At 40.6% G+C, this 26938-nt stretch overlaps 2 protein-coding genes across 7 annotated transcripts in view; one reads left to right on the top strand and one right to left on the bottom strand.

The window, feature by feature from the left end:
• The window catches only part of sbf2 (SET binding factor 2), a 118052-nt gene extending 114804 nt beyond the window's left edge, over positions 1-3248 (top strand). For all 6 annotated transcript variants that reach the window (XM_058400676.1, XM_058400675.1, XM_058400680.1 and 3 more), the window contains 3 exons: positions 126-213; positions 297-428; positions 1997-3248. In XM_058400676.1, the coding sequence (XP_058256659.1) occupies positions 126-213; positions 297-428; positions 1997-2095 (319 nt within the window). In that variant the 3' untranslated portion in view covers positions 2096-3248. The remainder of the gene's footprint in view (positions 1-125; positions 214-296; positions 429-1996) is intronic.
• An 11446-nt stretch (positions 3249-14694) lies between these two features.
• Positions 14695-25713, bottom strand: swap70a (switching B cell complex subunit SWAP70a). The gene is made up of 12 exons (XM_058401863.1): positions 25526-25713; positions 23818-23958; positions 21820-21993; positions 21504-21731; positions 20506-20652; positions 20319-20427; positions 18818-18999; positions 17324-17431; positions 16994-17160; positions 16704-16902; positions 16075-16171; positions 14695-15803 (listed from the first exon to the last, which is right to left on the bottom strand). The coding sequence occupies exons 1-12, from the start codon at positions 25619-25621 to the stop codon at positions 15685-15687; spliced, it is 1767 nt and encodes a 588-aa protein (XP_058257846.1). The 5' UTR covers positions 25622-25713; the 3' UTR covers positions 14695-15684.
• Between the last annotated feature and the right edge of the window lie 1225 nt (positions 25714-26938).

Genomic DNA, 26938 nt, shown 5'->3' with positions numbered 1-26938 from the left:
TCCCACCCACTAACAGGTGCCATGATGAGGAGATCATCAGTCTTATTCACTTCACCTTTAATGTTAAGGCTGATCGGTGTATATTCTGTGATGTTTCCATGGTGACAATGTTCTTGTTCTCACAGGTCTTTTGAAGGTGTCCTGTATAAGAGAGGTGCTTTACTTAAAGCCTGGAAGCGTCGATGGTTTGTCCTGGACATAACAAAACATCAGGTGTGTTACGGACCCTTCTGTGTCTTTCAGTGTGCGCGTTTCATGTTTAGTTCAGAGAAACTTACTGCCGCTTGTTTGTGCAGCTGAGGTATTACGATACGGATGAAGACGTCAGCTCTCGCGGACACATTGACCTGGCTGAGGTGGAGTCGGTCGTGATCGCCACCCCGACTATCGGAGCTCCCAAATACATCAGTGAGAAGGCCTTCTTCGATGTGAGTAGTGAACTCACTCGGTATATGTTATATGAAATAATATTCTGATCTATAAACTATAAAGTTTTGCAAAGCATAATAATACAGAGGATAAATACATACATATATAAATACACATACAAATACAGAGGGTAAAATGAGCATTGAACACGTCACCATTTTTCTCAGTAAATACATTTCTAAAGGTGGTATTGACATGAAATTTTCACCAGATGTTGGAAACATCCCATGCAATCCATTCAGGCAAAGAAATCAAACCATAGATGTCCATAAATTATGTGTAATAATGTGAATTGACACGGAGAGAAAAAGTATTGAACACATGAAGAAAGGGAGGTGCAAAAAGGCACGAAAAGCAGACAGCAGCTGAAATCATTCAGTAATCAGAAAGCGGTCCTGCCCCTTGTCAGGATTCCTGTCAAAAGTACCTTTAGAAATATATTTACTGAGGAAAAACATGACGTGTTCAATACTCATTTTACCCGCTGTATAATACATATATATTTATCCATGCATTACTATTCATTCATTATCTTCATGCAAATCTGCACAACATTACCAAATATGGAACGAAAATGTCCACTGAGCAAAACTGTAACTAGACAGTATGAGTGAGTAATCCTTAAACATCTGAGATCTTTATCTTTTATTCTGTTATTGTCATATGATTTCGAGAAAGCTGGCACATACTTGTGTTTAGTGTATAAAAACAATTACACAATAATCCGGTTCGTGGTATAAAATTGAGAATAGAAATTATACATATTTAAATTAAAATATATTCCAAATGAGGAAGCCAGAGTCAACAGTGGCAAGGAAAAACTCCCACAATTATTTATAAGCATGAGTGTAACACAGGTACTGTGGAAAAATCATACTTCATGAATGACTGAGAGTCATTACACAAAAATATATAGAATCAGCTGCACTGTAGGTGTCTTGACAATCCACATATAAGCACTTGGACAATACACAATATGGCCTAAAGTTTGTGGATACCTGAGCATCACAGCCAAGAAAAGTCCAACGGGAACCAACTGGAATACAGTGGCCTGGGTTCGAATCCCGGGTTTGAACAGGCAGGGGCCTTTCTGTGTGGAGTTTACATGTTCTCCCTGTGCCTGCATGGGTTTACTTCGGGTACTCCGGTTTCCTCCCACAGTCCAAAAACATGTACATTAGGTTGATTGGTAATTGCCCATAGGAGTGAGTGTGAGTGTGTGTGGTTGTCTGTCTATATGTGTGGCCCTGTGATGGACTGGTGACCTGTCCAGGGTGTACCCCTGCCTTTCGCCCAATGTGTGCTGGGATAGACTCCAGCAGATCCCCGTGACCCTAATTAGGAATAAAGCGGCTGTAGACGATGGATGGATGATACAGTGGCTGTAAAATTAATAGAGCTTTATAATACAGATGTAGCATACATTGCTAATAACAAATACAAAATGTAATGTATGTTGTTTTGCTTTCATTGGTTCTAGTCATTGGTTCCAGACTAAACACCATGCATTAGGTTCTAGCAAATAATTCATTCCATTTAATCCCGACTCCTCACTCTCTCTCTCCAGCTGAAGACGACTAGGCGGGTGTACAACTTCTGTGCGGAGAACGCTCAGAGCGCGCAGCAGTGGATAGATAAGATCCAGAGCTGCATCTCGGACGCCTAAAGCCCCGAGGCCTGGGACCATCCACCTTCTTCATCACCACCGTCTCCTTCAGGGAGACTCACTGTGCATTAACAGGAGCAAATCGAAGCCCTCAGTGCCTCAGTGAGATATTAGAGGAACATGCTCTCACTTTATCACTACAAAAAGTGTGCACTCAGGCTGCAGAGTCACTGCCACACTAATCCTCCACGGAACTGTGCTTATCCCCATTTAGACGGGTCTGTTTTTATCGCTCGAACACTCCTGAGCTAAGCAGTCGCACTAAAAACTCCCATATGCAAGCGGAATCGATGCGGGAATAATATTAGGAAAGGGTTTTGCTGCTTCTGATGCAAAATGGAGCACCAAAAAATAAATAAATACGAGCGATGCGATATGTTCAGAGATGCACAATTATAACAAGGCAGTTTATTTGCACTTACTACTTTGATATGCACTCCTTAAATATCTATAGATTTTCTAACAGATAAAAAGCAAGACAAAAAGCATTATTACTTTATGTACAAAAACATCTGTGTTCATACACACACGCATACACTACAAAAAAAAAATACTTTGCACACTAAAACTTATCCACTTTTTCTATTTAAGACGTTGACGTTTTAGGTTATTTTTTAATACATGAATGTGTCTCAGTGCATAACAGGTCAGTTTTTGTGATGTAAATTATTTCTTTTCTTCTTTTTTTTATCTTTAAAAGAGTAACTTGTGTATGTTCATGGATATTACGTTGATGTTATTTTGTAAATATCCGTAATTTTTATACCGTGGTTATTACATTATTCTAACATTTTAACTGACACTTGTTTTGTTTTACGTTCTTATTCGGTATTCTGACCAAGAAAAGTGCTTCCTGTCGTAAGACGTCCTGTTCGACATGAAGGGAAGTCCACTCAGTCCTCGCCGGTGAGCTCCGCGCCTGGCTCTGAATCTGTGGAACACTACGCGGTTCGGTTGGGTTATGATTTAGATTTGTGAGTTTTTGTATAATGCTAAGAAACAAAACTGAAAAATAGTTGACAAGGTGTCTGTTCCTGTCCCTGAAAAAGACGTCACTAAGCTCATCTGCTATGTTTTGTGGTGACACTAATGTTTCTGTTTGGCCATTTTGTTTTTTAAAAATCTGAAATAAATCAAGATTACTTGAACATCATTCATAACACAATGAAAATGGCTCATCATGCTATCTTTTGATTTAACTTTTTTACTTAAAGTTAGTCACCTTTGTCACATATACATTACAGCACGATGAAATTCTTTCTTCACATATCCCATCCTTAGCAGTTTTGGGGTCAGAGTGCAGGGTCAGCCATGAAACAGCACCCCTGGAGCAGGGTGGGTTAAAGGCCTTGCTCAAGGGCCTAACAGTGGCAGCTTGGTGGTGCTGGGGCTTGAACCCTGATCTTCCAGGTCAACGACCCAGAGCCTTAACCACTTGAGCCACCACCGTACTTGCAGTACAGGTAAAATTCTTCATCTTCAAGTTTTACCATAATCCCAAACGGGCTCCTTGTTCACTACAGTATACTGTATATGCTCACTACATAGGGAAGGTAAGACTGTCACAGAGCACTACGTACCCAAATTCAGCTCCATTTTCAGTTGCTTTATTTAAAGTTTAAGCTCCATATTGGTAATATTTCCAGCTTTATTTGGGTCGTCTGATGTCTTTTAAAACAATTTGCCATGTCTCATGCGCGATAGTTCACTCTGTGACAGACACATTTTTAATACAAAATTGATGACAAAGAAATTTTTATTTCTGTTTGCAAATGACAAATAATATTTTTACCAGCCGTCTCTGAAACTCCGCCTACTTTCTTGCCCTGGGTGTTTGGATTAGTATTTTTACCATGTCTTACTGTCCATACACAAGTCACTGATTTCTAGACTCAATAATGATTAGCCCACTGGACCAAATTCCGGTCATGTTTAAGTTAAAACTTTGTGTTTGTGAGTTTCATCAGAAGCCCCTTGAATCCTGTAAGCTGGATTTTTTTTTTTTTTTTTTATATATATAAACTGCCTCCACAATTCCTGACCATCAGCGAACAAACAGTTTGGTTTATTCGTACTAATTTATGATGCTGCTTTAATACCGTAAACATTCCCACGCAGTGACGGAGACTAGCACATATTTCACATAGGACGTGTCAGATGAGCTACTTGGAGTACTGTAACTTGTCTATAACATGCCCCCTGTAGTGATTATGCATGAGAGCATTTTTATCTCGCCTTGATTTATTACCCAGCATTCATTTCCCACTGAGAAGTCTGAGCATCCTTATTTACAAGTGTTCTATCAGAAAATGATAAAATAAAGCTGACCAATTTCTTTCAGGACTTTAGACAGGAGTTTGTGGATTCCATAATCATTTATTTTAACCATATTTATTTAGACATCTATTCAAATCCATTTATCTTTCCAAAATGTGATAGAAATCCTCTCTGTATCACAGCGGCGTAGAATGCTCCATTCTGATTAGTTGGAATTTTCTGTTCATAAATTTTATAATAAACACTCATTCATGTTGTTGTTTCTATAGTAACAGCGTATACGCAGCTTGTAAGATGCCGAATGCTCCACTTGAAGAGATTTACGAACATTTGTGTTTTTCTGTACAGAGATATTTATTTAGGAATTTCTTCTAGGACTCCAGTGTCAGCACTTTGTAACAGCCAGAGGTAATATTGTAACTGAGTTATCTAATACATAAAGGTCATTTATGGTTTCTTTGTAAGATGAAACGTTGTGTTTTTTTATATTATTAAGTATAAAAGATCAAGGTGAGGGTAGGTCCGTTTGCAGCTGCTATAACCTGTGAATTATTGATGAGAACGAACTAGTTTCCAGAACGTTCCACAACATTTCACCTGACTGTAAACGGATAATACACAGCATTTTATTCCTCTTTCAGATTCTCTGGTTGTAATATTGTGAAGTCAAGTTACATTTTTTTCCCCTTTCCAGCTGTCTACTTGAAGGCCAGTCAAATGTTCCATACATCTGTCTCCTAAGTCATGATTATTTTGTTTTTTGATCCTTACAGGATATCACTGTGTTATTAGATATTGCATGGAGATGTTTTTCTGGATTTCACTCAGTCTGACAGGGCGTGAACAAATCTTTCCTTTGTTCCAGCACCACTCTCACTAAGCCTATTTAGAGGTAAGAAGACACTTGCTGGAACAGAACTTCTGTCCTGATCCAAGGCTTCTCGTTGGCAGCGATGACATCGAGCAGACATCGTGGCACGAGAGTGGTAGAATGATTAGCTCGGGTGCACACGACACGCCTAAATTCGAGATGCTCATGCTCGGGGCTACAAAAAGATCCAGATCTTAATACGTTGTATGTTAATCCATTTTCTGCATTCACGTTTATGTGTTGAGCAAAATCTGGATTTCTGAATATCTGAAACATGGAACGTAAGCACTTTTTTCATTTGATTTGCATAACCATTTTAACAGTGGATATTTTCACAAAGCAGCTTTACAGGAAGTGATTTTGATTCCTAAAAACCAACACAGAGATGTCTCGGAGGTCCTGAGATCATATGAAGAAGAATAACCCAGATGAGTGTTAGGACATTCTATGATTACAGTAGCAGTTCCTATAAACAAATCTGATCCAAAGCTATGGGGAAATCTGTCACAACTGCAGAAAGCTCCAGATGACCGAGTAGGAGGATATCAGTTCCTAATACCGCAGTGGTTTAGGCGCATGGTGTTAACATCGTTAGTTCTCCCTGGGCTGTTTCTTGGCGTTCATCTCTGAACCAAGATCTGCTCTGAAGGCACTTAGCCTCCACTCTTGTTAAATACCAAGAGGCCGATCAGAGCGCATTACTGTGAAGTCTCTTTGGAAGTGGACCATAAAGCCAAGCCTTTTAGCTTGCAGAAACATCTGAGCAGACAGAAGGACAAACAGCACTGTAGTGGTCCTGCAGTCGTGTTGAGCTTGGCTCACAGCATGAAGAACATTCCTGCATGCTCTTCTTCGTGTCAGCTGGCTCATACTTTCAGCAGGTGTGGCCCAAATTTAACATCTGGGCTGGAGCTCAATAGTCTCTCTCAGAGCTCTCCAAATATAGCTGTGACAGGAAGAAGGGGATTAAGCAACCGCGGCAAGAAGAGAAGGATGCAGCGGAAGAACGAGTCCCACTGCAACCATTGGAATGAGACAAATGTGTTCTTCTGGAAGAGGCCTATCAATCCGTTGGACGTGCACTCAATGGCTGAAGTCATAATCACCGTCCTAAGAGACGTGTCCGAGTTTCTCTAACAGGCAGCTTGAAACCGATCGGCACATGATGTCATCAGACAGAAAAAAGTTGATGAATCACAGCTATCTGTTCAGTAAAGATCGTAATACAAAATGGATTTTCTTAGCTCCGAAGAGGGCTTCCATTGAGAAAAGCAAAACATAACTGATAGTTATCCGTTCTCATAACTCATTGGCCAGTCAGAGGAATGCTTGGGTGCACGTCGGGGGTAAATAGGATGCCTCGGATGGTTGCACGATGAAGGAAGATGGAGCAGATGTTGGTATGCGAAGCAGTGGAAGACTGCATGTTCTCATTCATACACCAAGTCAACACAATGGGACTCGCACAAGCGTGACAAACGATGATTAACACACAAACCACATTCTGCCTGTCATAGTCACGCTCAGTCCCTAAATGAAAAGAGTTACTGGATTGAGAACACATGCGTGTTAATAATAGCATCATGTAAATCTGCATGAGATTTCTGGAACACTTTAATAAGAACAGTATTTAACGGGTTACATGGCAATTACATAACCACTGACAAACCTATTTATAAATTTTTTCATTAAGTGTCAGCTGCCATAATCTTCTAATTTATATCTTAAGTTCACAAAACAACCCAATGGCACTGTGATTTTTTCCTAAGTTGTTATTTTTACTATTTATGCAAGTTTATAAATACTTATGATAATAATGTCCCTGCTGCATTAATGCATCCATAGAAAAGAAAAAAATTGCTTATTATAATTCATTGTCTCAGACATTTATACTTTTAATTAAAAAGTCTGCAGTGCTTAAAGCTACTTGTAAGACCCCCAAACCACCCTAAAGTACCCCTTGGCATTCTAGGGATCTACTCTACAGTGCCTCTACAGTAAATAAAACATGATTAGTTCTTCCTGTAGAGTGCCCCTGTGGTAGATTAATTGTATTAAAATGCCCTCTAGCGTGCGTTGAATTGGAGAGAATGTGATAAAGTGCCCTGTAGGTTGTCTCACAAGCTGGAAAACATGATGCAGTGCCCTGTAGGGTGTCTTAAATGCCAGAAAACATGATGCAGTGCCCTGTAGCATGTGTCACATGACAGAAAACATGATGCAGTGCCCCGTAGGGTGTCTTAAATGCCAGAAAACATGATACAGTGCCCTATAGGGTGTCACATGACAGAAAACATGATGCAGTGCCCCGTAGGGTGTCTCAAATGCCAGAAAACAAGATGCAGTGCCCTGTAGGGTGTCTTAAATGCCAGAAAACATGATGCAGTGCCCTGTAGGGTGTCTCACAAGCTGGAAAACATGATGCAGTGCCCTGTAGGGTGTCTCAAATGCCAGAAAACATGATGCAGTGCCCTGTAGGGTGTGTCACATGACAGAAAACATGATGCAGTGCCCTGTAGGGTGTGTCACATGACAGAAAACATGATGCAGTGCCCCATAGGGTGTCTTAAATGCCAGAAAACATGATGCAGTGCCCTGTAGGGTGTGTCACATGACAGAAAACATGATGCAGTGCCCTGTAGGGTGTCTCAAATGCCATAAAACATGATGCAGTGCCCTGTAGGGTGTCTTAAATGCCAGGAAACATGAGGCAGTGCCCTGTAGGGTGTGTCACATGACAGAAAACATGATGCAGTGCCCTGGAGGTTGTCTCACATACCAGTAAACATGAGGAAGTACCCTCTAGAGTACTGCTGTGTATGAGAATACATAATTAAGTGCCCTCTTGGGTGTCTTACATGACAGAAAACAAGATGTACTGCCCTGTAGGGTGTCTTACATGACAGAAAACAAGATGTACTGCCTTGTAGGGTGTCTCACAAGCTGGAAAACATGATGCAGTGCCCTGCAGGGTGTCTCACAAGCTGGAAAACATGATGCAGTGCCCTGTAGGGTGTCTCAAATGCCAGAAAACATGATGCAGTGCCCTGTAGGGTGTCTTAAATGACCGAAAACATGATGCAGTGCCCTGTAAGGTGTGTCACATGACAGAAAACAAGATGCAGTGCCCTGTAAGGTGTGTCACATGACAGAAAACAAGATGCAGTGCCCTGTAGGGTGTGTCACATGACAGAAAACAAGATGCAGTGCCCTGTAGGGTGTGTCACATGACAGAAAACAAGATGCAGTGCCCTGTAGGGTGTCTTAAATGCCAGAAAACATGATGCAGTGCCCTGTAGGGTGTCTTAAATGCCAGAAAACATGTTGCAGTGCCCTGTAGGGTGTCTCACATGGAAGTACCCTCTAGAGTACTGCTGTGTATGTGAAAAACTCTTGGGTGCCTTACATGCCAAAAAAAACAGGTTGAAGTGCCCTCTAGAGTGCTACTGTATGCGAGAAAACAGGATAAACTGCCCTCTAGGGCACAGCTGTGTGCCAAAAAAAGATGATGAAGTGCCCCCTAGAGTGCTACTGTTTTCGAGAAAACAGGATCTGTTCTCCAGGGTATAACTGTGTGCCAAAAAAAGATGATGAAGTGCCCTCTAGGGTGGATTTCCAGTGGAGAAAATGTGATAAGGAAACATGATGAAGTCCCCTAATGGGTATCTTTTTATTAGAGCCCTAATGCCTGTAAGAGGTTTGGGTTTATATTCATGTGTCCACGTAAATGTGTGGACTTATGAACACAAGCCTTCCATGACAAAACATATAGTGTAACCGAGCCACCCTTCTCTTCATTACTTTCTTCCTTGGTTTACTCAAAACATTGTCGATTCTCAGCGGGCTGTCCACTGGCGTTCATCTGTGACCCAAACCTTGCATTTTTTTGTCAAATACCAAGAGGCCAATCGGAGCATAATACTGTAAAGTCTCTTTGGAAAGGGATCAGAAAACGTTCATCTGCTGAAGATTTATTCCTCAACAAACGCCGAAACAGGAATGTTCCCATTCCGAAGGGTTTAAGACAGAATCTCCTGGATGCGATTCAAGTCAACTTGCAGTTTCACAGGCCGCAGGGGGCCACAGATGATCTTTTCGTCCTACATTTGGGATTCCATGACTTGAAAAACTCAGTCACGGGGATCAGACGTCCCTGGTGAACATAAGGAACTGCCAGAACCATGTGTGCAGGGAAATCTAGCTTTTATCAAACAACTGGTCCATTTCTTTAAAATTGTCCTGTGATTATTACTAAACTGAAAGTGGAAGTTTTAGAAAGTGAGCTGTTTTCAATATCAGATCATTATTTGTCCCTCATTCTTTGTGAGTTCTGCCTCTAATCAGGAAGTTGGGACAGAAATGAGAAACTCCTCCTTTTCTCAGTACATCGACATGAGCCACATCATATTAGAATAAATGTGTAAACTTTAACAAGTCTGAAATCTACAATCAGAGTGGAAATATATGTATTCTTTATTTTTTGTGTGGTTTCATTATACTTGTTTTGTTTAATTTTGTTTTGCTATTATTTAATATAGTATTCGAAAGGACATTAGCTCAGTGCTTTAACAGAAATGTAGAAAAATGGCTACAGAAATTAATAGACTATAATAGAATTGCATTGTTTTATAATGCAACTAATAGAAGTAAGTTCTTAATAAATCACTTTCAGTAATCAAAACACTTGAAAAATGTAGACATTTCATAAATGAATGGGTTGATGGGAAAAAGAGTTGAGGTTTATTTATTTAAAAAAAAAATTATATTGTATATTGTATGTATTATATTGTTGCATTTATTTATTTATTTATTTATTTATTTTATTTTTATCATTCATGTTATCATGAATCAGTTAAGAATCTAAGGCATTTAAAGACACAAAAGTTTCATCACATTGCCAGTAATAGAAGTGTGTGTGTGTGTGTGTTTCCTGGTTACCAGGATGCATCCAGGCATGTTCTCCATGTCATCCTCATCTCTGCACCTCAGTATGAACTGTGTTTGCTCTGCTGCTGTACGTTTGTTTAAACAATACCCACAGATGATCATTTCGGTGCAACAATCCTACTCTGTTCAGGCGTGAAGGAGACATAACTGAGCAGCGGCGCTTCATGTGGGTGCCAGGAGCCGAAGTGATGCCATTGCATGAGGCTGTTTTGATCCTCTCACATGCCAGAGAAGCCCAGTGTCTCCTCTAGGCTGTACGTGTTAACGGATGGCAGTGACATGCGGAGTCGTGTTTCTCATCAGACAGAAAGGTGTTTAGTTTGTCTTGTACTGCGTTTTCAGTTTCGATCTCCTTTCTGGATCTGCGGGTTCAGCCTGAGGTCGAACATGTGGTGTGACGGATGAAAATATGTTCAAACTGAAAGCTTTTGTCGTTTGTAAAATGGGTGAAATTGACCTGAGGCTTGCTTTTAACAATCTACAGCTGCCTGAAGTATGAGGTCCTGTTGGTTTTGTCCTCTATTTCTCTCTCTCTCTCTCTCTCTCTTTCTCTCTCTCTGTCTCTCCCCCTCTCTCTCTTTCTATTTCTCTCTGTCTGTCTTTCTCTCTTTCTATTTCTCTGCCTGTTGCGCTCTCTCTCTCTCTCTCTCTCTCTCTCCCTGCTTGAACAGGTCATTAACACGACAGGCCCATATCTCAGCGGACTCATTGATTATCCGGATTCCAGTGTTTTACAAGCAAAATTCCAATCATATGTTCAAATGTTCTTTTCTCCAGCGTTGTCTGACTGCATGGAGTCACGTCCCAGTTGCTGCTTTACAGCCTGTAACCACAACAAATCCATGCCAGCAGCTCATATAAATATAGCACCCAAATCCACAGCCAAGCTGAAGGGTGGAGACTGGATTTGGGACCCTGTTCCCTTAACAAGGGTCAGAGGCATACATGCAGAAAGAGCTGTGGAGGATCCAGCAGCTGGAACAGAACACAGCTGGAGCCACCTCAGCACCTGCTGGCTATGAAGGGGGGAAGATATGCCTTGAATGATCTTGTGTTGCCAGATGTCGCATTTGAGTACAGATAAGACTCTGATCAAGCTTACATCATTTTTATCAACTCACTGAGGCAGCATAAGTAAGAAAACATTTGATTTTGGTTGAAACCAAGCCTTTTTGCATCCCAAAGCTCGTAATTGATGCCTTGATCCTGCATCCTTCGGCCTGTGCCACGAAAATCAATCAGTGGGCACATCTTTAATATTTAATGTGCTGAAAAATCACAGAACAGAGAGAAAGGAGGCTTTCAGATCTAGCACATAAATGAAGGTTCTATTAAATCGAATTGTTTGTTGGTTGAAAAAATTTCAGTAATCGCAAAGACTAGGGATAACAGTTAGTTTTGGCTCCTAAAAACAATCCTCATTTCTCTGTCTCGTTGTCTGACTGTTTGGTTTTTCAGTGACGTCACATTCAACATCATATTAAAGAGAATTCGAATGTAGAAGCAGTGGAAATCACAGTGGGAACAGGTGGAATCAGGTGTGGCTTCTGCTCGGTTGGAATGAAAACCTGCACCCTTTGTGGATACGGTTTGACACCCCTGAGCTATATGAAGCAGGAAATTCTGAGTTACGGCAGAGAATCAGCTGGACAGAGCATCTAGGAGATGAGTTTGATGGTGTTTGAGCAAGTTTTTAAGAATAAAGCGCTGCTGCATTGCATTCTTTAAAGATGCAAGAACTAAATCCCATTGCAGAGCTGTTAGTCCAGCAGCGTCTAGTACTGCAGGAAAACATGTTGAAAGATCATTTAAACTAAAGTCCACTCAGATTTTACTCAAATATCACGTTAATGATTAATATTCCAGGGTTGCCAGGGCTATGTGACTAACCCAGTCCAACATCCTGGCCAATGCCAAAACTTAAAACCCAATAAATCCTGCATTCCCAACCCAAAGCCTGTAAACTACTTTTTAAGGTCCTGACTGTTTTTGCCAGAAGTAATATTTATAAAGTAACATCATGCCTTTATAATGAAGCAGAAGGACTATTAAAACATGCACTTTCCCTAAATAGTTTTACTAAGATCTTTAAATGTTCTCGTTTATTATATTGGCATCGTTCACTTCTAGCTATTAGGAAAAAGTCAAACACTTTTATACATTTCATACAAGGATAAAGAGTTGGGTATGAGAGCAGGCTTCTCCACATGGATGCTCGTGCATGCTGGGATTTACTTGCCGCTCTTTAGACTGGATATAACTGAGACTTTTCAGAATTCATGTCAAATTGGTAAGTTCTTTTGCAGCTTCCATATTACTTGACTTAACTGATCAAGAATTCTTACAACTCTTAGTTTGCCTTCGTTAATGTTATTTCCTTTACAATTATTTGTTGAACATATGATGGTCTGTTTGTACTGGTATTTCTGGAAACACTTCATTGGTCCTAGATGCTCTACCTGTTTAGCTGATCAGGCTAAACTCAGTTGTGTGTTCTTTTGTGTTTAATAGGTGAATTCACATAAACAATTAAGTCTTGTCATATTCATTTCTTTAGAAATGGAAATGTTTAGACAGCTGAATTCTTCTGTTCTAATGCAATGGTATAATTTCTCAGTATGGCGGAACTAATGAAAGTTGAGTTATTGGTCAATGTTAAATAAGATTACGACGTTAATTATATGGCACAGAGCGTACAGACCAGAGATTAATGACGTATTTAAATTAGGTTTGGATTTAATGTGTTTAAAAGATGATTTCATGTCAGTGAAATGGTAACCTTTTTTTGGCCTGTCAAGTTTTTGACTTTCTCATTCCAAAAGGAATCAATTTCAGGTTTAGAAGTTAGGTATAGTAATATATTGGACAGGTAAGACCTAGTTAGTGCGAGATTTCTGCAAAGATAGAGAAGTCTGCAAAGTTAGTGAGTGACTCAGGTGGAGATTTGTTTTAAGCGCTTTAAGACACGTCACCATCTTGCTGGTTGTGTGACTGAAGCAACATCTTTAGGAAAGATATAACCTTTAAAATGGGTAAAGTGATGGAAATGAATTTAGAACAAAACAGATAACTAGCCTATGTATGTATGTATGTATATATATATATATATATATATATATATATATACACGCACACACACACTGATCAAGCATAACATTGTGAGCAGTGAGAGGTGAAGTGAATAAGACTGATGATCTCCTCATCATGACACCTGTTAGTGGGTGGGATATATTAGGCAGCAAGTCAACATTTTGTCCTCAAAGTTGATGTGTTAGAAGCAGGAAAAATGGACAAGCGTAAGGATTTGAGTTTGATGAAGGGACAAATTGTGATGGCTAGACCACTGGATCAGAGCATCTCCAAAACTGCAGCTCTTGTGGGGTGTTCCCAGTCTGCAGTGGTCAGTATCTATCAAAAGTGGTCCAAGGAAGGAACAGTGGTGAACTGGTGACAACAGGGTCATGGATGGCCAAAGCTCATTGATGCACGTGGGGAGAGAAGGCTGGCCCGTGTGGGGTTGAAGAAGTTAATGCTGGTTCTGATAGAATGGTGTCAGAAAACACAGTGCATCACAGTTTGTTGTCAGGGTGCCCATGCTGACCCCTGTGCACCGCCAAAAGTGCCAACAATAGGCACTTGAGCATCAGAACTGGACCACAGAGCAACGGAAGAAGGTGTCCTGGTCCTGGCCGGGTGCGTGTGTGTTGCTTACCTGGGGAACACATGGCACCAGGATGCACTATGGAGAGAAGGCGAGCCAGCGGAGGCAGTGTCATGCTTTGGACAATGGTCTGCTGGGAAACCTTGGGTCCTGCATCCATGTAGATGTTACTTTGGCATGTCCCACCTAACTAAGCATTGTTGTAGACCATGTACACGCTTTCATGGAAGTGGTATTCCCTGATGGCTGTGGAATCTTTCAGCAGGATAATGCGCCGTGCCACAAAGCAAAAATGGTTCAGGGATGGTTTGATGAGAACAACAACGCATTTGAGGTGTTGACCTGGCCTCCAAATTCCCCAGACCTCAATCCAATCCAGAATCTGTGGGATGTGTTGACAACAAGTCCGATCCATGGAGGCCCCACCTTGCAACTTACAGGACTTAAAGGATCTGATGCTAACATCTTGGTGCCAGATCCCACAGCACACCTTCAGGAATCTAGTGGAGTCCATGCTTTGATGGTCAGGCTGTTTTGCCAGCAAAAGGGGGACCAACACAATTTTAGGCAGGTGGTCACAATGTTATGGCTGATCAGTGTATTTATAAGCCGTTCAACAGGAACTCTGTTGCTGGCAATTGGGAAATACGGACACCATCGACTGCTAAACAAAACATATAATGGGATCCACCATATTGGAAAAGAAATACACCACAGTATCACGATTATTTACACTGATTGATGCAGTTAAGGGAGGAATACTTTTAAACTAACAAATATTTGGATTGTAAGCATTGTAAACACGCTTAAAATGTTGTTGTTTTTTATTATGTTTTTAATGAGAGACCTTCATAATGAGAGAGTGCTGAGAAAGTTCCGGAAATCTGCAGAGCAAGCAGAAGAGCAGGACTCAATAGAATGAGTGGATCAAAACAGACATCATTCTTATGTGTTTATTTATTTCTAAGCCCTGGAGAGTGGCTCAGTGACACACATGAGAAACCCCTTTATCATGGAGCTTTTATCAGTGTGAGAACATCGCTGAAATCATCTGAATAGTGGCAGCTTGCAGCATCAAAGAGCCCAGTACAGTCCATCTGTATATTATTATTTCCCATCTTATCGTGCACAGAGTCGGATATGTTTAGAGAACGATCCTGAAGGATCCAGAAAGATCCTGGACGATTTATTATAACAAGAGTGACATCTCGTGGACGAGACTGGACATACACGTACAACCTCTTGCTTCGAGCTGTTCTTCCTGGAATGCTAACACTTATTGTGTATTGTATGAGATTTCCACCTGACAATATAAGTGCTATTTCCTAAATATAGAAAATCATTTTGATTTTTAAAAAATGTGAAAAATTATGACACAAACCCACCATAAGTCTTATTTCGTCATGTGATTGATCTGGTTACTTCAGCTGCAATTTATTCGATCTGTAAGCTGTAAGAGATAACCGGATTAATCGGTCATTCATTCGTCTTCAGTAAGCGTTTTATCCTGATCAGGGTCACATTGGGGCAGAAACACTGGGGGTGAGGTGGGAATACACCCTGAATGAGACGCTGGTTTCTCAAGGATAGCATTCACACACATATACACACACTTATGCATAACTAGAGACTATTTACAGTCACCAGTTCGCCTATCAACATGTTTTTTAAGAAAAGCAATGATATCACAAACCTGTAGGACAATAAAACAAAAACATATATGGAACATATATGGACCTGGAACTGTTACACGGCAATACACAGTGCTATGTAATGGATTATTAGAAATATAAAAGCACAACCATTTTAGTAACAAAACTGATGTGATGTAGATTATACAGCACTGTCTGGCTTGTTCTTTTTCTCTTGCCAAATCTTCTCTCTCAATTCCAGCTCTTTGTCCGTGAACGCCGCCGCACCCCAGTTGGTCATTTTCTGAGGACCTTTGCTCCCTGAAAAATGGCAAATCTTATTTAGGACTGTAGCCTCAAGCAGCTGTAAAGTAAGTATAAAGTGAATCAAATCATTTGATGAAACTGAATTAGATAAGATTCAACTTTGTCATTGAGTGTTAATACAAGTGAGTAGTAGTGAGTAGTTTAGCATCTAACCAGGTAGTAGTAAAGTACAGAGTAATCTGATAAAGCAGATGGATGACACTGCCTTATGAGATTACTTTATAAGATAAGAGACTGACACACAAACCCTGTGCGGCTCTCATACCTGGCTGGATCAGTCGAATTAGCCCTTCGTGCTGCGCTACTTTATCCTTCCAGCTCTTGGTTTTGTTCGCCGCCTGCTCCAGTTTCCTTTTCACAGCCTGAGATTACATTCACTCACATTCATTAATCGTTATTACGTTTCATCAATAATGGGTCATCTTTGCAACAGCCTGTACGGTCAGGTGATAAACAATAATGTGTGATGGTCGTCTCCTTTTAAGGAAAAAGTAGGCGGGGCTACGCAGTTGTTCTGACAGAACTAATGAGATGCCTCGCATCATGCCACCGTGAGTCCGAATTAAATGTATATCTTAGTACAGGTTAAACATGATAAAAGGTACTTTTACATCAATGGTCAGATGCAATTTAATGAACATTTTATCCACAAGATGGCGACAAAGAACAAATACACTCAGGAAAAACCATCCTATTCTGAGTGACCACACAACACCATTAAATATAGGAAGTGAAATAAACTAACTGATGAAAAAAAGTTCTTTTCAGTACTTTAAAACATGTTCTGAAAATGAATAGTGAAGTGAAAAATATGTACTGGGATGTAATCCTCATAGTGAGGGCACATTAAAACAACCAGGTGTAAACTGTGTGTGTGTGTGTGTGGTAACTGGCCTCATACTCCTCTAGCGCCCCCTGTCTCTGCTGTTCGAGACTCTCCAGCTGTTGCATTGCCATCTGCAGGGCGCGGTCCTGCTCCACCCTCTGCTGCTCCAGCTGTGCTTTCTCCTGCTGTGTCTGACTGATGGCTTGCTTCTGCTGCAGGTGAATCTTCTCCAGCTCATCACGCTTCCTCACCTCCTCGTCCAGCAACCTGACACACACACACACAGTGTTTACAACACGTTCAGGCTCAAGTTTCATACCATATAGACAAAGTAAGTGCGTGTTTTTATGTGTAGTACCTAGCCTGCAGTTTGCGCAGAGTCTCCTCGTCCTGTCTCATCTGTCTCTCGTCCTCTAGTGCCTCCTCCAGGCGACGGTACATGTCCTCCAGCTCCCGGACACGCTGCAGGTACAACCTGAGCTCACCGGACATCTGATCCACCTGCTCCTCCATCTGCTGCCGCACCTGACACACACACACACACACACACACAAATCAACTGAGACGCAGAAGGTCCAAATGAGATACGAGATTCTCCTGTTAGCTGCTTCCTAACAGCTCTAAAGCAGGTGGATGATTGCGGACGTGTTCGGATGATTGTGTGCGAGTATTGAACTGGCACGCTTACCATTTTTTCTTTCTCCAGGTCCATTCTGTAGTTGTTCTGTAGCTCCTTTTGAGTTCGAATTCGCCTTTGCTCCTCCATCACGGCCCTCGCTGCTGCCTCGTCCAGATTCTGATAAACAAACAGAACTTAGTCTTTCAAGTAGAAGAAATTTCATTAAGTACATCAGGAAAATCATGCTCCAATCAAAGTGGCATGATTTGGCCCAGCAGTTATTGTATCTGTAAAAGCTGCTGTCCCTTTAACCTCCAGTTACCCCCCCCCATATCCTCCTGTTGGTTAATAATTTAAAATATTTATTAATAATGATCTGTTTATTATGACCCTTGTGGTTCCACATGATCTTCAGAGCTTATGCAGAATACCGTTACAAGCTGATAAGCGTATCTGCTATCAGCACTCCTAAAAAAAAAAAAGAGGAACCAGATTTGTGAGCTGTAAAGGAGGAAAGCCGCTTCTGAAAGTGAAATGACAGGCTTAACAGATGAGCCGACTAAAAACAGGAACTCGAGCGTTTACAGAAACTGTTTCTGTGTATCAAGAACTGATGAGTACAGCTCTCACTGCTGCCTCCACACTTTGTATATACAGTTCTTTCTTTTTTTTTATCACATTTATTTAGCTGTGGTCTTTACTGATTCAGTGTCAAACTGACCATTACAGCAGCCTGATCTGAGTCCTTCAGATGATGATAAAGATTTGTAAAAAAGATTTATGCATACAATGCTGGGGATGATGCTGACAAAAAGGCTGTTACAGGTTCTGGAAAACGAAGTGAGACTGTAAAGGCTGAATAATCTAGAAGGTTAAAAAGAAAAGGCTAAATGAAGATGATGGAGATGTTGATTGTATGAAAAAGTGTGAAATCTTGTAATATAACTAAGGCAGATTTCTTGTTATGATAAATTAAATACTTCAGTAAGTAAAAACCATTAGTATTATGTAGTTCGGTTCCCAAATCAGTGTGATTAAATCCCCACAAATGAACTGCATTGACCAGAAGCAGCTGCTGATGTCACAACATAAAAGCTTCTGAATGACAAAAATCACTATAAGGAAAATTTTACGTTTTGGTTTTAGTTTGATTTTAGAGCTGTTTTTGTCAGCTAGCATGGAGACATAAAGGCACAAAGTCCTTATATTTCTATGATTTTCACCTTCCTGGCTTCTACGCTCTCGTATGAGAAGCTGAAAAAGTAAAATGTTCCTAAACAACATTTGAGGTCGCGTCACAAGGCCACAAAGGCTACTGTGAAAGAAACATAAGCATCTTGTAGCCTGCTAGCATGAACAAAGGACAAGACTGAATCCATGACGGCTAGAGAAACTTTAAACAGTTACGATAGAAGTGTAAAGAATGTGGTCAGAATTTCTTTTCTCAGAATTTGTTTGTCAAGAAGAAAGTTCCAGCAAAATGTGTTAAAATGGTTCTACTGACGAAGCAACAACAAAATAGGAAGATTGCTCGTGAGTGATTTTATGACTGAACTGCTGTACCTTCCTCATGGCTTCCAGCTCTCTCTGTTTCTTCTCATTGGCCAGCTGCAGCTCCTTCATCTGTCCCTCCATCAGTGCCTGTTCTACCTGCAGGCGACTGCGCAGTTCCCGTCGACGTTGTCGAGCCTCACGGTGGGGCGAAGACAGGCCCTGCCTCTGCCGGTTAATACAGTCCTGGATGGCTGGTACACACGCGCACACAGTAAATACATACACAGAACAGGCATAACATTATGACCACCTGCCTAATATTGTGTTGGTCCCCCTTTTGCATCCAAAACAGCCCTGACCCTTCGAGGCATGGACTCCACTATATCCCTGATGGTGTGCTGTGGTATCTGGCACCAAGATGTTAGCAGCAGATCTTTTAAGTCCTGTAAGTTGCAGTAACTTTTGATAGATACTGACCACTGCAGACCGGGAACACCTCACAAGAGCTACAGTTTTGGAGATGCTCTGATCCAGTGGTCTAGCCATCACAATTTGGCCCTTCGTCAAACTCGCTCAAATCCTTACGCTTGTCCATTTTTCCTGCTTCTAACATCAACTTTGAGGACAAAATGTTCACTTGCTGCCTAATATATCCCACCCACTAACAGGTGCCATGATGAGGAGATCATCATTAATCACTTCACCACCTGTCAGTGGTCATAATATTATGCCTGTTCTGTGTGTATTAATATCTTAAATGTGAAAGTAGAGAGTAAAGAACATTGAAACATATCCAAGCTAAAATTTTCTCAAGTATTTAAAAATGATGTTTTCTTTTTCAACATGGTCATTCTAAGAAATCGTAAACAATTTGGGAAACTGAATTTATAAAGCGATGAATTGAGTTCAGGTTAAGGTTTGGCGATGTTTTTCATGTGTAAATATATGAGGGACACTATTTTGTCAAAGGTTTGTGTACACCTGACCATCACATCCATACATGACTGTCCAGATTTATTCCCATTTATTGCTCCACTGCTTTGAGAAGGCTTTCCACTAGATGTTGGATTGTGGCTGCGTGTATGATTTGAGACTCTGATGTTGGGATTTTGATGAGACTCCGGTTCCAGTTCACTTCATAAAGGTATTCAGTGGGGTTTGATTCAAAGTCAGAGCTCTGTGCAGGGCACTCGAGTTCTTCCACTTTCTCCAACCTTCACCTCCACACCATGTCTTCATGGAGCTCTGTGCTTTGTGCACTTTGTGTCATGCTGGAACAGGGTTTGAGCCTCTGAGCTCCAGTGAAAGGAAATTATAAAGATACAGCAGATGAATACATTCTTCCAACTTTGTGGCAACAGTTTTTGGGAAGAACCACATATAGAATGACGGTGAAGCATCCAAAAACCTTTGATAATATAGTGTAGATGTGGAGAAAGCTAGAAAAATGGACAGTACATGTTTCAACAATACAAGTTGAAAGTCTATTCATGGAAATGGAAATGTGACAAAGTTTGGAGTAACTGAATTAAGAAGCACTTTCCACTGGGACACTACAGAGTAGCCTCACCCTGGATCCATTCCTGCCGTTTCTTTTTGTCCGAGGCGCTGATCTCAAGGCTTTTGTCCAGACATTTGACAATAAAGAGATTTCTCTTTCCTTCTTTGTCTTGTAAAGGCTAAAAAAGAAGAAGCAGACTTCAGTGTCACTTGCTCAGCATCGCATTTTTAAAAAACAGGCCCGTTTGAGATCTCACCTCCACGCAGCAGTGTCGGTCGAGCGAAACGGAGCCTTTCTTCTCGGCACAGTCCTCGCTCACGTAGTACGAGATCGAACCGAGACGCAGCTCGAACCAGCGCTCTGTCCAGTTTTTCCTTTTGTGGCCTTTTTTTGACATGTAGCCCTTTAGGAATGGAAAGACGTAATAATGTTATTGAAACACACAACACAGTCAGATCCTACACAGGAGTTATAAAGTGACTGGGACAGTAATTATAATAATAATAGTGAAAAACAGGAAGTTACATGACCTCAGCCTCATATTTGCACACAGTGAGCTTTTCAAAATGCGTTAATGTTGCTGTTTATATTGCTGACCACACTATACAGCATGCTATTATACCGAAATAATACTCAACTACAAGATGCTATGATGTGTTACATTTAACAAAGTTCATTCTTTTCCTACAACAGCATGACTCAAAGTGTTTTATTCGTCTTATTCTTCCTCAGCCCATTTACCATAGTTTGATGTTGAATGTTGGAGGAAACCACTTATCTTCACTTACGGTGAGTGGATTCCTCCCCAGACCCTATTTTTAAAGTCATTTATAGTTAACAACACACACAGAAAAACCCACAGATTGTCAGAGTAAACTCCTGGACTTTCCTGTGACTGAAAATTTAATGTTACAGCTTTAACCCCTGATCGTTACAAAGCATTAAACGAACAAATAAATGTCCGAAATCATATCAGCAATTCTACTTTTTTTTTTGTTATAACACCATGTTTTTAGTTGGTTTGTTATTAGATTTAGATTATGCAGCATGTCCTCCATGCAAGTCCCTGTCCATTAGCTGTTGCCATAGCAACAAAAACGTATTAGAACATGTGCTGTAACCTTTTGACCAATCAGAATTGAGAATACAACAACACAGTGTTATAAAATTATATTTGGATGGTTATATGATGTATACTATAATCTTAAGGGGAAAAAAAGGTGTGCTTTCACACACTTTCAGACCATTTCTCACCTGTTTGAGAATATCCAGAATGAGCTCCTGGAAGACCTCGGAGATGCCCATGCTGGTGGTCTGACGGTCCATGCCCTTGGTGAAGTAGCCCATACCCACCAGCTCGATCAGCTCCCACACATTGAGACAATTCTGCTTCAAACTCAGCTGAGCCTTATAGTCCGCAAACCTGCCCTCGTTCCAGTTCCCGCTTACGGCCTCCATCAGCTTCCTCAGGAAATACTCGATCTCATATGAGGAGAAAACAGCGGTTTAAAACCAGTCTCGGAATTCAGTCGGATTAACGCGTGGATATTGTTGTCAAGCGTCTACTCACCTCTTCCGTTACGATCACAAGCGGATATCGGTCTTCAGACAGGAAGTTGAAAATGCACCAGATTTTGAAAGCGTCGTTGTCAGAGATGAGCATGCGGTTGGTGGTGATGTTCTTAGGTGCACACAGCGTCCAGCACATTTTATTCAGCTCCATGAAATCAAACTGGCCCTGGATCTGGGATTAGGAAACACTGGGTGGTTACATTCCTCACTCATTATTCATTTAGGAATGAAAACTGGTGAAAAATGGACTATAAGATACAATGGTGCCTGGTGTATCACAAAAAAACCTGTTACAAATATGTGGTGCATGATGTGTCTGGGACATCCTGTTATAGGAAAATAATCAGCAATAATGTGATATGACGCAATGTAATGTCCCACCCTGAAGCTGTGCAGTTATGTCCATGTAACAGAACATCCTGAAATCTTTTATTATACTTAATCATTGCCAGCGATTTAACTCCTCATGCTATTTGTTAACTAGCAACTGAACATAATGTGTGTTAAGTTTCCCTGCAACAGATCGACATTACTGAATAAATAAGAAAGTGTTTATGAAATTCAATGCCATTTACGTCATTTCTTTACGGTTATTTCTGGTATCTTTAACGAATAAAGTTTAAAACAGAGCTACAACTCAACATTAAACATGGCCAATCCTTCCAGAGAAGTAAAGCAAAAAACTAAAAATACCAGCCTATGAGAAAAGAGTGTCTCACACATGAGTAAGCATAGGAAAAAGCATCAAGCCCCTGTGAATGTTCCTATCTTGTGATTAGTCAGCGGCCTGTTCGACCACACACTTCTGAATGTGTGTGTGTGTGTTCTGTGTGTTAGCAGGCCGTGTTAAATACTGTAAATGTCTGCTTAGCTTCTTGATACTCGACACTACTGGAGATATGAGAGATTTCATATATGTAAAGTTGACACTTTCAGCTGCCTTCATTCCATTACACTAAACATCCACTGTATACGTTAATGAAGTCTGAATAAATGCAAGTCAAGATAATGATTTACTGTCTGTTAGAAAGATTTGGTTTGAGCATTAATGGGACATTCTTCATTATAATTCATTCATGTGAGTTGTTTATGGGCGAATTAGTTAATCATGATTCCAAAATCGACTGTGATTCCTACATTAACCGAGGCAATGTGTACACGTGTTTATTATAAGCACTGTGAATTAACATTAGAATTAATCTTCCATTTATTCAGCTTCAGTAAGCATTTTACCTTGGTCAGGGCCTTGTTGGATTTGAAGCCTCATGTGGGAAGGATGAGCATTAGACAGGATGACAGTCCATCAGAGGAATAAACAAATTCATCTACTCCATGACTAAAGCATTCATGAGCTTGTTCTTTGCATTTATGGATGATAAAAGCCACATTATACTGAAATAAGTCTATATTTATTTCTCAGAAACCTCGTCTCGCTACAACCCATAAAAAAACTGCTGATTACATTGAAACTTCTTTTTGGATTTTTCTCCTTTTTTAATGTATAACCCTTCTAGTTTAGTCGATATTTGATGTTCCATGTTGGCCAGTAGTGAATTTACTTCTAAGATTTTTTTTTTTGGGCAAATTGTTTGAGTTTTTTGTTTTTTTTAACTATTTTTTCTAGGTACAGAAAGAGGAAAAGAAACAGAAGGACGGGGAGAAATAAAAGGAGGAAGAGGAAGGGAAGTAGGATAAGGAGACGAAAATGAAGAAAAACAAAGATGAAGATAAAGAACAAATGGTGCATGTTGAGGAAGACTGTGATGAGTACAGTGAGAAGAAGACAATCAAAAAATAGAGAAGGAAGAAAACAATCATCAATAAGACTATAAGAAGGTTCATTTTTCTTTCCATCAAAATGGTTTCTGGAGGCGGTTACTCCACGAAAGCCCTTAAAAGACCTCGTAGGAACCTTATTATTTTTAAAGTACAGGAGGAGCACAGTGAGGATGAGTACGATGAGAAGAGGAAGAGGAGGAAGTGGACTCTAATCTACCCTGTCAAGGATGAAGGTGTTCAGATAGGGCATGTAGCCTTGCGTGGACACGGGTCCCTCGTCGTCGTCCTTGAAATGTTCCTCCAGCTCAGAGTTTTGATGTGGGATCTTCAGCACTGTGTACAGGTTGTGTGACAAAACCTTCACAAGGCAGAACAGACATAAAACAGCACTTTTAACTACAGGCATTGTCGCAGAGATGCTGTATATAAATCCTGATTTGATTACAGTCCAAAATGAGACAGTCTGAAGGAAAGGCCTTCAGGAAAAGGAACTATTGTGAGCAACCAGACGCATAATGAAAGCTGATCTCTTCTGGGTGATGCCGGATGGTGGCATTATAAATCATTACAGTATAGAAGAGGAAAGATAAAGAGTGCGATGAGACCAAGTGAGAGATAAAGAGTCCTGGGATGAGAACAGGACAGTCTTTACGATGACAGCAAATCTACAAGCTTTGGGTGGGACAAAGCAGAAAACTATTCAACTTTGTAACCAAAAACCACAAAGCAGGTGTTCAGTGTTATCTCAGAACGGCATCTGTAATTACTCAGAAATGAAAAAAATTTCTTCACCATATGTATTTCCGTCTGTGCAAGACAGACCAAGCATAAATGACATTTCCATAAATAAGAAGATGAAGCGAGACTTTTGGTTTCATAGAAGCCAATACTCAAGGATTTGAGAAGTGATATTTATCTGTCTGTGTGAGTGGATGTAGGTGTGTGTGTGTGTCTGTGTGTGTCTGTGAAAAAAGTTTAAGACAATTCATATGCAAATACTAAAGAGTCAATTCAGGTCAACTGGAAAAAGCAGGCCTGTAACTGTACAGCGTTTATGTATTAATTCATGTGATGATATATAAATGATGGGTTCAGGTCAACATCAAACAGGGAGCTGACCCCAGAAATCAATACCAGTAGTTTATTTTGACAGAGATGTCAAGACTAATACACCAATCAGGCATAAGATTATGACCACCTGTCCCCATTTTGCTGTCAAAACAGCCCTGACCCGTCGAGGCATGGACTCCACTAGATCCCTGAAGGTATGCTGTGGTATCTGGCACTAAGATGTTTGCAGCAGATCCTTTAGGTCCTGTAAGCTGCGAGGTGGGGCCTACAAGGGCCGAACCTTTGCAACTTACAAGACTTAAAGGATACTTTTGATAGGTACTGACCACTGCAGACCGGGAACACCCCTCAGGAGCTGCACTTTTGGAGATGCTCTGATCCAGTCGTCTAGCCATCACAATTTTGTCCTTGTCAAACTCGCTCAAATCAACTTTGAGGACAAAAAGTTCACTTGCTGTCTAATATATCCCACCCACTAACAGGTGCCATGATGAGGAGATCATCAGTCTTATTCACTAAGACTGCATTAAAAGAAAAGGAAAATCACGCCAGTGGGTCGTGACGCGCGAAAATTACTCTAATAATCTGTTGGAAATATCTGTCAGAAACACGGACACATGGTGTTAATCATATGAGGAAATAAGAGGTTTTAAAAAAGATCTCGCTTTTATTTCCCCTTATAATAATAATAATTCCCGCTTTACATGTAAATACGCACAGAATTTCCGCACAAAATGCGACAAAATATTAACAGCTTGCCAGCTTTACTCCAAGACAAGGAAAGAACCTGTCTTGGGGTAAGAAACAAAATCCAAAAAAAATCTCCCGAATCATTTTCTTCCTTTACTTCCTACCTTCAGCTGAGACTTGGACACTTTTCCTCTCCGGTCCAAATCCAGCGCGCTGAACGCGTGCCATATGGGTTTTAATATTTCGTCTCTGTGAACCATTTTAGACCTGTTAACTCCAAACAATATACCACGACGGCCAGACAGCGGCTTTGACCAACATCCGCACTATAAATACTGACTGGTGGAAGAGTGTGAGAGGAGGACGCCACCTATCCTACGCGCTGTGAGACGCAGTCTAGCACGAAGTCACGTGACTGGGGGACTGCTGGGGACTGGATTAAAAATGATTTGAAAGGTGTCACTGAAAACTTAGAAAACTTATCTCTAAATCATAATGGAACATTTTTTAAATGATTGTTAATGAAGAACAGCTAAACACAACACAAAAAAATGTATATCATAATTGTTCTGTTCCATTTGTTCAGTTAAAAAATGAAAATGAGTGGTTTGTGTCCCAAACATTAAATGACAAGTAGAAATATTGACTCATATTGCAGATGTTAACTAAATATGGATGTTTTCAATTTCCAACATTATCTCTAATGAGAAGCCTGAGGTGACGGTGGTGAGGAAAAACTCCCTGAGATGATATGAAAGAAGAAACCTTGAGAGGAACCAGGCTCAGAATGGACCCCCATCCTCATGTGTGTGACACTGGATAATGTAAATGTTAATAATGTCCTTTTAACAATAGTTTATAGTCATGAGCGAACTAACAGGTCAGTGTAATTATCAAGTACAGTTCATTATCGACTTATAGACATGTTTTCTTCTCTCTTAAGCATTCCGTTAACTTCCCATATCTATTTGTGTACAGGGAGGGAGAGAGAGAGAGGGAGGGAGGGAGAGAGAGGGAGGGAGAGAGAGAGAGGGAGGGGGAGGGAGAGAGAGGGAGGGGGGGAGGGAGGGAGAGGGGGAGGGAGGGGGAGGGGGGGAGGGAGAGAGAGAGAGAGACAGGGAGAGAGGGGGAAAGAGAGCGGTAGAGAGTCTATAGACAGATAGAGAGATAGATGTTTATGTCTATAGTTTTTAATTACTCATGCATTATTTCTTAATGGTTTTGTTACTTTTTGTTTCATTTTTTATTATTTTTGTTTATTATTAATATTACCTTTTATTGTCTATGAACATTTGATAGTCTGTTCCTTATGGAATTTAATCCTTACATTATTTAAATTCTTCTTAGTGTTCAGAATGCTGCTTGTATGATGAAGGTTAATTGTGTGATGTCCGATCCCAATCTCCCTGTGACTGCACTTCTATTCTTTCTTGCAAATCACAGCTGAAAATTCCATCTATTCCTGTATTTCTGTTCCTTCTTACATTTTGAATGGTGTTACTTTGTGTTGCACAGCTTGTAAAGCAACCTTAGGAGTTAAACAAACACACAACCAGGCGGTGAAATGTGCAAACTGT

This window comes from Hemibagrus wyckioides, linkage group LG10, assembly GCF_019097595.1.
Source record: "Hemibagrus wyckioides isolate EC202008001 linkage group LG10, SWU_Hwy_1.0, whole genome shotgun sequence".
Classification (NCBI taxonomy): Eukaryota; Metazoa; Chordata; class Actinopteri; order Siluriformes; family Bagridae; genus Hemibagrus; species Hemibagrus wyckioides.
The sequence above is the reverse complement of the archived record's forward strand: the minus strand, read 5'-3'. Positions and strand labels throughout refer to the sequence as shown.